Source organism: Manis pentadactyla, chromosome 19 (genome assembly GCF_030020395.1).
Source record: "Manis pentadactyla isolate mManPen7 chromosome 19, mManPen7.hap1, whole genome shotgun sequence".
NCBI lineage: Eukaryota > Metazoa > Chordata > Mammalia > Pholidota > Manidae > Manis > Manis pentadactyla.
The window spans coordinates 18319453-18332471 of record NC_080037.1 but is presented as its reverse complement, the minus strand read 5'-3'; the positions used below and the strand labels follow the sequence as shown (position 1 = coordinate 18332471).

The following is a 13019-nucleotide window of genomic DNA, read 5'->3' as shown; positions in this document are numbered from 1 at the left end:
GTAGGTATATATGCCTATGCCTATATGTGTTGGTTTATATTTTAGCACCTCATATCAGAAAAGAGTGTATTAGTGTGTTTAAAGTACTTTTTTCATTCACTCTAGGCATATTGTTTTTTACATGGATTTATATGTTAATTATAGATATCAAATGGGACATTCCATTTAATTAATACTGAAAGGATGCTTTTTAAGAGAAAAATGTTAGATCAATCCACATTATATAGTCATGTAAAACTCATGTATATCAATCAATCAATCTCATGCCTAAATACTAATTGTATTCCCTAAGTATGTCTTGAAATATGTACCATTTCCAACCCTGTAGGAAACAATTTTTGAAATATGCAAAGTGAATGTTCATTTATACTGAGTCTATACTGTAGCCAGTGAAACCAATTGAAGGTCAATTCAGGAATACTGGGCTACTAAGATAGTTAGTCTCTCAATGATTAACATGTTTGAGATTTTATCCTCAAACTCCTCCCTTTACCAACACACAGATAATGGACCACCTGTTGTATTACAGACATGACTATGATTATTTTTCCTTGTAAAAGATAATATATGTTAAAATCTTATTCATGGAATAATATTCAAGGTTCAGTTGTTATTATTCAAGTGAATTAGAAAACTAGGTTCTGTTTAGGTGATGGAGTTTTTAATCTGTTCACTCAGTAGATAATTTTATAAGTAAAGGAATGGATATTTCATCATTACTAAAGCATTCAGTTTCATAACTTCTAGGTCACATATAACTTGGTAGTTTAGTGACACAAAAATCTACCTGTTCAACAGAAAAATGATCCCTTTGGAAATTTAGATTTTTTTCACAAATTATATTGCTCTCTCTGTTTGATACACCATAACTCCATTCATTAATTTATTCATTCATTCAAAAATACTTATTGAACACAAAGAACATTCTAGATGATAACATAATGGATGTTATATTTGTTCTACTGGAGGATATGCATTTTTGCAGAATTATGTTTTTAAATGAGAACCTGTAAAATATTAAAACTTTTCCTTTTAAAGTACATCAGATAGAGCACATAATTTAATCTTATCTAATCAGGAAGTCTTCACAGAGGAGGCAGTTTGGCTAGTTATTGATGACAAGTGTTATTTTGTCTAGTGAAGACATATGTCCAGTGGGAAACATCATTCCAGAGTGAAACGGGAAGACTTGTATCTTGAAAGAGTCTGATGTGACTGTGGAGCCGGTACAATTCCTCAGCGGAGCCACAGACTGCCGCAGGATATTTTCATCAGAATTAAAAATGTGTCAACTGTACTGATGTCCTAAAAGAATTCACGTGTCAATATTGTCACCGATATAAATCATGCTTCTGAAAAATGAAGGCTATTCATGTGCTTCTCCCACTAACTCGTCTTCATATCTGCCACAACCCAACATACGCTTGAGTACAACAGTACATAAGCAAGGATTTGAGAAGCCTGTTACAGCACAGTGTTCCTTACACCTTCCAATCCTTTGTGGGAATGAATAAAGAGCAAACAAATAAATACGCAACACTGTTTCTACTGCTCAAAGCTGCAGCTGTTTCAATTTTCCATTGATGGTACCTACCTGTTCTTGATACCACTTGTTTGCTGTTACACCACTAAAAATGCTGATGATTGTTGCTTTTGAAATTGAAGTGTAATGTTTCCCACCCTTGAAAGTTTTTATAAAATATGATGCCTTTGTATTATGAGTACAATTTGCAGCTTTTTACAGAATTATGTAAAATTCTGTTGTATTCTGGAAGCTACCTATGCTTAACACTCTCAGAATGTTACACCTAAAATAATTTTGCTATCATTTCCCTGTTAGTTCAACGTCATCAGCATTAGGAAAAAAAATGCGAAGAAACTAGGTTTTTGGTTTTTTTTGAAGAAAGCATTAGTAAAAAAAAAAATCTATGATAAAATGCATCCTTCCACATTTACATACTCATTTTTCATGAGATAGGTTTCACATTCTGAGACAGAAAAGGAGAACCGGATGTAAATTTAGAGCAATGAAAAAAAAAAATCCCAGTAGAGAAAAGCTCTGTAACTCTACTAATTTAAATGTGAAATAGATACTTCTGTTCATTTTGTATTAAGTGCATTGTTATGAAATGGTGCACTATTGTTGAAGGAAGTTGGCTTTCATTCCTAGACTCAGTCGTTATTCACATTTTTATATTAAGAAAGAAAGTAAAAGATGGGATCCACCTCATATTGTTGGTCATGGGAGAAAGGCCATCCTCCTATTCAACCTCTGTATGTACAGAGTTAACTTTTAAATTAATATCTACAACTTAAACATATTTATACTACAAGAAGATGTGCCATAGAGCTGACCCAGTCTTGCCATATTAGCAAAGTAGGAAATGTCATCTGCAATTGAATGTCATTATAAAGGAGTGGAGAGAAAGTTATATTAGTTTAAATATTATCATCCAGAAACTATGTCCTCTTTTAGGTCTTGAAACATTTCATTTTAGGTTTAAAAAATATAGAATCTATGTTAGTTAGATTCAAACTTAGATTTTATAGCATATTTAGCTGAAGCATTTAATTTTAAAACAAGTCCAACCAGTCACTGAAAATGAGATGAATATTTATTAATTATGTATATGTTCCTTTAAATATAATATAGTCAGTGGATTCTTGAGACATCACATGGAAGTCTTTTTCCAAACTGACACTGCAAAAGATATACTTTCAGGAATTTGTGAATAATTGAAAGGAACAGGAATTAAAGCATACCTCCCTAAGAACTTAATGGCAGCTAAATTATTATAATCAAAAGTCAGTATTTTCCTTGAAATAGAGAAAAATCCCTATTATTTCTTATAATTCGTCCTTTTTTCCTCAAATCTAGAACAAAAAGGAGGACATGCCATCGCTGTGTTCTTAGTAGTCTTCTCTGATCACCAAAGCACCGTGAGGTGCTGACAATTGTAAGTGTGGATTGATGCTTAAAATGAAGGAGCTCGCTGCCCTCTTGTTAAATCTCACCTGGCTCACCTCAGCAGCAGTAGATTAACACATGTTCACCACATTTTTCAAGTGATGAAATGTCAGGAAACCCAAAGTTATGGTTCCCCCAACAACCATCACTTGGGCACTTAGCACAGAATTATTAAGGAAGAAAAGTTAGAAACTGACAAGTAATAAAAACCTACGATTACCCTAGTTTGTGTCTACACAGACAGAGCAAAATTCGATAAAGAGGAACTAGCTGTGTGACTCCAACAAAATCACCCCCTAACTAAGGCAATCATAAGAAAAAAGTCTTTTTGTTTAAACTAAATTGTCTGGATAATTAGCTTGATATTTTACTTTGTATGTGGAGATAATAAAGGAAAAAATAACTACTACAATGCTTTGAATTTCAGAAAATAATAACGTTCTAGGTTAAATTTGTGTTTTCTGTATCTTAGATAGTTGACCAAAGTAGACCACTTGACCAAGGAAATTGACTTCAATTTATATTTACTCTCACAAACATATTCATAAATAAATGCCCAGGGAAGCCTAAGTTTATTTTACCTTTCACATCAAGAGAAGTGCCATTTCAATAGCTGATATAGATGCAGCTATGGTGATTTCAGGTTAAATGGGAAGAAGCCCTTCAACATTCCTTTTATTTAAGTAGATGAAAGCTAAGAGGAAGATGATAAGGAGTGGTGGGGTCTGGGGAGAACAGGAAATGACATATTCCTCTCAAGGGTATTAAAATTAAACTACCACTACACACATATGTAAACAACCAGCCAACCAAACGTATATATCAACAAGACAAATATAAGTCAAAGGGTAAGGTCACTAGGAGCTTCAATACAGGTGTGCAGTGGGCTGAGCTTAGATCCCCAATTATTCCCTCTGCAGTTGGAGAGAATACTAGCCGATGGGCAGGGGAGGTGAGTGCTGGCAGCTAACAGTCAAGGTGTGTAATGATAGCATCTACAGAACAAAATCACTTCTTTTTAACAGGAAACCTGTCACAGCACATAGCACCCACCAGTAGACTAATTTCATTTTCTCTCAGACTTGGGCTGAAGGGGGCCCTAGCTTCTTCTGTATTTACAAAGGGTAGAGGGCTAAAAAAAACATTCTCACAATGTGAAGACTCACACCATTTATTTTGAATATTAAAAAGAAAAGTATATCTTTTTTTAAAAAAATCACAAGTTAGTTACATGGGTCATAGCAATTATTTGAATACATACACTTTTTTTGCTAGTCCTAGCAGAAAGAGAAATCCCCTGACATTCAGCATTACAAGGCTAGTGAAAATATCACCTCAGCACATTTTGTGATAGGTACCCTTGACTTCTAGAAGCAGCTGTCATCAGTATGTTTATGTTACCTTATGTTTCAATTTAATTTGAGGGGATTTGACTTTATTTCTTTCCTTAAACCTTAGATTTAGACCTCTCATTAAAAATCCCTAGAGGCATCATCAAAAATTCAATAATAAACATCTGGCCTTGGTCCTAATTCTTTAATAAGTTTTCATTTCTTCTCTGAAGAAACGACATTAACTTTCTGAGACTTACTCTGTTTTTCTGCCAAACATCTCATGGCTAAAGATCAGATTCAGTAAAGTTAGAGTGTCAAGTTCTATGTATTGGAAATTGCTATATTTAAGGCATTAGAGTTCACAATTCATAGCTACTTCTTCAATGTCAATGTTAGTGATGCTGTAGTTAACTGTGATGATAGCAATTCCTGTGCATGTAACTGTGTGTGGGGGGGTGTTTTCCTCCACTAGATCGTGAGCTCCCTGAGGGCAAGGGTTATGCTGTATCTACCTGTTTTCCTTATCACTATGCCTCTTAGCATATAGTAAGCTAAAAGAAATTGCTGAATGAATGAATTCCCTCCACTGAAGTGATAATTATGTAATGATGTTGGTTTGAATAAATGATGAATCAAAAATCCAAAAATAAAAAAACAGAGAACAGTCTAATGACCATAATAATTTAGGCTGACTTACAAAAATGGCGACTTCATATGATTCACTTTTGCTTCACTCTGTGTTGCCTCCTTCCAAGAATCTTACAGTATCTATAATGTTTTATGAACACAACCCTTTAAGATGGATGAGGGAACATTCCTTAGTTTTACCCATTCTCCAAAGATAATAACACTACAATTACTATTCCTAAGGCACAGAGAAATTAAATAACCAACCCTTGAGTGAATTAACATATTCTTTCACTGAACAACTATTTGTGCGCCCACTGCAAAAGGCAGGCACTATTGCTAGGAATTGAGGCTACAGAAGTTGTGAAGACAAAACTCTCCCTCATGATGGGTCTGACAGTGTGACCGGGTGTCCAGAGAAGAAGGCAGGTAGTCCGTTACAGTGGTGATAGTGATCATGTGAGGGGGTGGGTGTGCTATGGAAATGCATTAAAGGGGCAGCTGATTCAGACAAGGAGAAGAGTGGGCAGGGAAGCCCACCAGGAAACTTCTAGGCCAAACCTTGAAGGATGACGCAGTCAGACCAGGGGAAACGGCAGCGATGGGGAGAAGCTGAGTGAGTGAGTGTCACAAGTTGGAGGTACCCAGCGTAGTGTGGATGTGACTGGAACACAGTGGCCTTGGTGAGGAAGAGCTGGGAAGCAAGGCCCGACTTGTAACCAGAGGTCAGAGCAGAGCTAATCAGTGGTGAGTCTAAGAAAATAATGGAAAAGTTACTGAAAAATATATTTGAAATACCTTGTTTATATTTTTATTAAATAATATTTGTTGTTTTGAAATTTGATCACATTGCTTAGACTCATCAATGTTTAGAAGTCATTTAATCCTATCCAACCTCCTTGTTGTTGAGACAACAACCGTGAAGCCCAGAGAAGTTAAGTGACTCGCCTACGGTCACCAACCTCATTCTCTACCACAGGGTGGAACACGCAGTACTCCTTTCTCACATTGCGTCTTTGCTTGTTTCTTGATTTCTTTTAACCTAGACTGGATTCTTTCAAGTCCCAAACCTGTCCACTAACTCAATTATTTTTTTGGACAAACTCAATAATTTATAATAATTATTTCCCAGAAAGAGCATTTTACAAGTGCTCAGTAATTTCCCCTGTTTATATATATGCAATATTTCCAAAGTTCTGTTAAGTTTTCATGTCTTGCTAGTGCTGTAACAAAGGCAGTAAGTTAAGACTCAAACCTCTACAAATTTGACTTCAAAAGGCTTATTTTAAGCATACAGTTATGATGGCAAACATTAAACATGCTGACTGTTGCAGTTGAGTGATCAATGCCAACGATAATAACCAAACATGTTTTACGGCATAACTGATAACATGCTCACACAATGAAGACAACTTAGATACTTTGAACTATTCAACATGCCCACAACTAAATGCCAGCATTTGTTTTTATAGTTTTTGTAATCTCACCTGCTAAGACCCTTATCTTCATAAAACCACTGAGTTCCTGAATAAATATTGTACCACAGATTTAAATCTTCTGGGGGATTTGATTCAAGTGGTTGCTGGATTTTACGTCTCAGAAGCTCATATCTAAAGCAAAAGACAAGCAGAAACATCAGGATTATCTTAACTAATGTTATTACCAAAATTCAGGTTGTTTCATGGTACGATTATGTCATGTACACATGCAAACATAAAGAAAACATCTTAATTTACAGTTATGATTTTTTTTTCCAAATAATTATATTTTTCTGGCTCCGGTTTCCTGTAGTGAATTATTTAAAAATAATCAGCCACATTCACATTTTGCTATTATCAGTGAGAATAACATTTTTGATTTCTTCTGTCAAATTTGTCAAAACTTCGATAGTTTTAAACAAAGTAGAAATACAAAATACTTACAGAGTTAGTGATTTCCTAAGACTTCAGCCATCAATACTTTCTAAGCAATGAAAATATTTTCAACTCCGTAGTCTTTGGGAAGTGTCAAGTTTAGGTTATAAAGCCATTTCAGAATTGCAACTCCTTTCTTTTATCTTCTCTATATCCCTGACTATATTCTTTACAAATTTCCAGATTAATAATAACATGCCAAAGAATTATTGTGTTAGCTTTGGAATTTTGAGGTATATTTGTGCAAATGTATTTAGAACATGCATCAAGTTTGCACAACATCCAATAAAAATATATTTTGAAAATGAAGATAAAGGTTATATCAAGAATCATTAGAGAATAGTGATTGTTGTTTCAAGGGTTTTTAGTTCTTTATAAAATTATATTTCTGCTTGATGGAGTTTTATGGTTCCATATAAATCAAGATGCACAACCTGAAATTGTATGATAGCCATGAGTGGGGACTACCCAAAAGGAAATTAGTTCTGTATTCATATGTGAGTAGAAGCCTCCTTCCTTCCTTACTGGAGAGGTAAGACCTAAGCAAAACCCAAAAGCAGTCACTTTATCTTACCTCAAATTGTGTCCATTTGGCCTGGATGGTGGCTGCCAAGAAATCCCAACATATGATTCACTTACTGAAATCACCGACAACGGGCTAACATCCTGAGGTAGGGTAGGGTGGGTGGTAACATTGGTAGGTAAACTCTCTGTGCATCCCCCGAGATATCCGTTACCCCCTGAGCAAGCCACAATGGTGACAGAATAATTTGTGAAAGGAATCAGATTAGTGATTTCTTGATTTAACGCTGAGGAAGAAACATTGGTTATCATGATGTGAGGGTCCGGCATGCGGATCTCATAGCTAAGCAGGTCTCCATTCTGGATGAGGGGAGGTTTCCAAGTAACCTGAAATAAAAGATAAACTTAGCATCAGTGTGACAACACAGGAACAGAGCCACTGACGTTCACAAGGCCTAGAATTTTGCTCTATCTAGTTTTCAGTTAAGACACTCTCTAAATGCCTACTTTCAACTTAGCCTTTCGCGTGCGACAGTAATGAAGGGTTTGGGATCAATTAACGGGACACCAGGAACTAAATGTAATGCTGTTTCCTGGGGTTGGCTTTTAGTCTCGATATTTTCTAGGACCGTCAGACTAATACACACCTTAGTGGTTCATCCGCCGTGGGTGCTCTGAAGGACACAGAGCACAAACACGGAGGAAATTCACACATCTGCGTGCATCAATGGAGCAGCAGCGGATTTGATAGTTTCCATATTTACAACTCAATCAAATGAAACATCAGAACGTCTTGCTTTGCATTGTTAGTGTGTGCTCTCCTGAATAAGAGACGTGTTCTCTAAAACAATAATTTTACATTGAAATCTTTTACGTAGAATAGTTTCTTGCTAGAAATAAAATGTTTATTTCAGAGATGCCTTGCCTACCATATGTATTTTTTTTAATTGAGTGGTTCTTAATTGCTTAGATTTCAGCTTTTCTGGTTAGCTACTATAAGTTTCAGAAAATAGGAGAGGTAAGTAGCTGGTTAGTTGTTAAGGAAATACAGACTTCAACCAACTCTTTCAGATCCCCAGAGTGGCTTGCCCTAAAGAATCAAGGCACCTCCAAAGACGCCTATGTTAAGCAAAAATTTCTGAATTCAGGTTGATCGGTTTTAGGCCTGAGAAAAGTAATGCACACAAACACCATAACTTCCTTTTCTAACTCCATCAAACTATATTTAAGGATTTTATGAATGAGTATTTATGAAGATTGATGTAATGGTTTGAGAATGGGCAGAGAAGAAATGTCCTCAATAATCGACCCAGGCTATTCAACCAAAGCTGTGAGACTTTGGGCGAAATACTTAACATCTCTGCGCCTCAGTTTCCTTTATGTCTAACATGAAGAGACCACTCTTGCCCTTGTGTCTACATATAAGATTGTATAATCTAAGACTACTTAATCGATATGAGATGTGAATGCACCACAAGACCTGAGAGTATGGTGATACTGAATCCATACAGCAATTCCTCTTAATAACTTACCCTCTTGCAAAGCTTCTCATACAGACTAGGGTGTGCAATAAATATTCGTTGAAGTGAAAGGTCTCATTCAAAATGTCCTTTCCTTTTAAAATTGTTATTAGTAATTTTTGGTTTCAGATATTAGGTTTGCACTTCATAATCAGAGAAAGAGGACAAAGATACATAAGGAAAATTTAATTATGGTCCTTCCCATCTACCTCTTCCCATCCCTCTCCATTGACACTCTCACAGTGAAAAAGTGAGAGCCTGGAATGTATTCTACCATACTTTCTGGAGTGCTTATACAACAAAGCAAATATATTCATACATATATATAAGCTTTCACTTTCATATTTTTTTCATTCTATACCCATTATTCTGCCACATTTTTGCTTTTTATATTTTTAGACTTAACAATAGATCATGGACACATCTGTCTTCCTATTTTTGTTGTTGCATAATATTCCTTTTATGGATGAAAACAAATTATTCAGTTATTATCCCACTGATAATTTTAAATATTCCTTACTGATAAAAATAATATTTGAAAATGCCTGCATGTATACCATTGTATTTATTTGTTATTGGATAGATTAACAAGAATTGCTATGCCAAAAGGTCAGTGTACGTTTAATTTTAATCATTACTGACGGATTATTTTACAAAAAGGTTGAGGTAATTCTATCACAAACAATGAGAGAAAGTGTCCATGTTCTGTGTCCCTACAAACTCTGGATATTACTGTTCTTTTTAGGTTTTGTCACTATTTTTTTGTTCTTTAATTAATTTGCCTTCCCTTGACTTTTTGTGACGTATATTTAAAAATATTATTGACTATTTGTTTATCCTCTTGTTTGAATTATTTATCTATGTTTTATACTTTATATTGAGTTGTCTTTTTTATCATAAGTTATTAGAAGATCTTTCTTTATTAAAAGGAAATAATTTTTTTTCTATACTACATGTTACAGATGTATTTTCCCAATCTATCTTTCAGAGTTTAATTTTTTTTTGAGGGACCTTACGTCTTGCAAAAAACAAATTATTTTCTAGCTAAATATAATTATCTTCTAAGGCTGTTGAGTTTTTTTTTTTCCTTAGAAAGATTCCTAAACTTTAAATTATATAAAATTCTTAATTTTCTTCTAAGCATTCTATTTTTTAACATTACAATTGAATTTATTGGAATTTTAGTTATGAATTAATGATAGATCTAATTTTTCTTATACATGGATTATTTATCAGACCAGTATCATTTTTAAAGCAAACTATCCTTTCCCAATGAAATAAAATGCTATTTCTACAGTGAGTCAAGTTCCCATGTAACTGTATCTGTATCTAAACTCTCTAGTCTGTTCCAATGACCATTTGAATATTTTTATGACAATACTTTACATACTGTTAGGACTTAGTAGCTTTAGAGTAAGTGTAACTACTAAGGAAGGTGTTAGCTCACTACTCTTTTCTTTCACAATTTTCTAGAATATTTTAATAATTTAAAATCTTTTTTTTATAATTTAAAATCCATTCATCCAGTCTGAAAACAAAACAAAAACATTGGCATTCTGATTTGAATGACATTAGGTGTTTGTGTGAACTTTGGAAGGATTGATTTGTAATGGAAATAAGTCCTTCCATCGAGGAAGACAGCACGTTCTCCATTTGTTGCGGTGTAAAGAAGCTGAGAACAGCATCGGCTCTGGGAACTATACTGCTTGAGTGTCAATCCCAACTTTTACCCCTTATGTAATCTTAGGTAGGCCACTTAATCTGTCAATTGTTTTCCTGCCTGTGAAGTGGGGATAACAATAGCATCTATCCGAAAGGCTTGTAGTAAGGATTAAATGAGAGGGGTTCCTGGAATTCACTATGATCTCAAGAATTATGATTTTATTTCCTTCCATAAAATTTAAAAAATTGTTATGGTTTTATTTAAGCAGACGTCAAAGACCAGTCCATCTTCAAAATCAGGTGAGAATGATGATTCAGACTCAACTCCTTTTATTTGTCTTATTATCAAAACTGTAATGAGCAAAGTTAAGAGCACATAGTAAAACTTATATACGGACACAATCTGGATGACACGGTTGTTTCTTGTGGCACAGACACCAAGGCTGGTGGTTTCAGCGGGCTGAGCCAAGTGGGGACCCTCCAGGTGGGGAGCTGAGAACTGCTGGCCCGCCCACTTTGATTCTGCTTTGGCTGTGAGAAGGCAGGGATGTGGACGGACCATCAGAGTTCAGAGGCTTATATTACCACCATAAAATAATTTGGGGAGGGGAGTGCTGTATCAGTTATACAACTTGGTCATTTCTACATTTTGTTTTTTGTTCGTGCTCAATTATACTCAAGATTTCAGTGCAGCAATCTTGCAAGCTGACTTTATCCTCACGGGTTTTTCTTGAATGTTTTTTAGAAATGACTGCTGAATCTTACAAGTCCTTTTTCTCCAACTATTGATAAAATACATATGGGCTTCCTCCTTTAATTAGTTAACTTAAGAAGAATGTTGATAGAGTTCCTGATGTTGAACTATCCTTAAATATTTGGAATCAAACCAAATTTAACCTAGTATATACCATTCATTTAATATAGTCCTTAATTCAATTTGCTAATATTTTATTTAGAAGTTTTGGATCTATATTCATAGATGAAATCAGTCTATAGTGTTACTGATATATTTGTTCAGGTTTTGGTAGAGCATTTTTACCAATGTTATAAAATGAAATGAATTTTCATTAAGTGATTACATGCCAAATAAAAATGCATGGCTTTCAAATTTCAGATGATACAACCTGTCTGGCATTTTATATTATTTATTTTCCTTATAATCAAATAAGATGTTAAGACTATGATTCTGATATGCAGCTGTACTCCCCAATTTTCACTTCTTAATGCACAGATCTCTGCCAAGTCACATCACATCCTTTTACACTTACTGATACGTTAGTTTGGATTATTTTCCAGTTGGACAAAGCAGCTTCTCTTGGTTTCTCTGTCCGATAGTGACTTCTTTCAGGTGGCATGGACAGTAACAATGCATGGTGCAAAGTGGGAGAATCAGGGAAATTCCTTCATTATCCCCCATCCTACCAGCTGGTGTTTCGTATTCCTCTTAACCTGATTTATTTTTTTCTCCCATCTCCTTGTCACTTCTGAGCATATTATGTATTTGTGTAGATCTGTCCAAAATGGAAGCTCTGTGAGGATAGGGATTTTTGTTTTGGTCTCTTTATATCCTCGGGGCTTTAAAGAGGTACTCGTGATTAAAGATGGCGGCGTGAGAGGAGAGACAGAGGCTTCCTCCTAAAACTGGATACAATTAGAAAATTTAATTGGTGCAACTAATCCTGAGAGAGCAACAGGAAAGAGGAATACGTCTCAGACTGCACACACCTGGAGAAAAGAGCAGACCTCAGCGAACGGGGTAACGTACCGGAGCTGTGGCTCCGCGGGACCCGAGCCCCTCCCCCACCCCAGCTCACCGGCAGGAGGAAGAGAAACGGAGCAGGGAGGGAGTGGAAGGCCTGGGACTGCTGAATACCTGGCTCCGGAGATCTGCGCTGGGAGCACAAAACTACATCTCATGGTGCTTTCATGAGACTCGCATGACTAACGGGTTGGAAAGTGAATACAGGCAGAGTTCCTGGGGATATTGGGATTCCGGCTGCTTGTGGAAAGCATGGATCCATATCCAGCTGCTCTGGGACAAAAACTTATACCTGTGTGCCCGGCCCACTGGCTCAGGCAGTGGAGACAAGCACAGGAGCCGGGAGGCGGGGAACAGCTCTTTCCTACCCCCAGTACTGCTCCCCTGTGACCCCCGACATTGCTTCAGGGGCTGAGCAGCTCCAGAATAGAGCTTCTGGACACTAGAGGGCGCCATATACAAACATGAAACGCCAAAGGAACCTTGTCCAGAGTAAAATTGTTAACACAACTCCTGAGAAAGATTTAAATGATACGGACCTCGTGACGCTTCCTGAAAGGGAGATCAAAATAAAAGTCATCAACATTCTAATGGAGGTATGGAAAGACATCCAAGAACTCAGGAATGAATTCAGGTCAGAGATCCAATCATTAAAGAACACGATGGAGGGTATTAAAAGCAGGTTGGATACAGTGGAAGAGATAATAAATGAAA

At 35.9% G+C, this 13019-nt stretch overlaps 1 protein-coding gene across 1 annotated transcript in view; it reads right to left on the bottom strand.

The window, feature by feature from the left end:
* Positions 1–13019, bottom strand: part of USH2A (usherin) — a 722977-nt gene that overhangs the window by 204958 nt on the left and 505000 nt on the right. The window contains exons 41-42 of the mRNA XM_036931704.2: positions 7417–7751; positions 6417–6539 (exon numbers count right to left, since the gene is read on the bottom strand). Coding sequence (XP_036787599.2) covers positions 6417–6539; positions 7417–7751 — 458 coding nt within the window. The remainder of the gene's footprint in view (positions 1–6416; positions 6540–7416; positions 7752–13019) is intronic.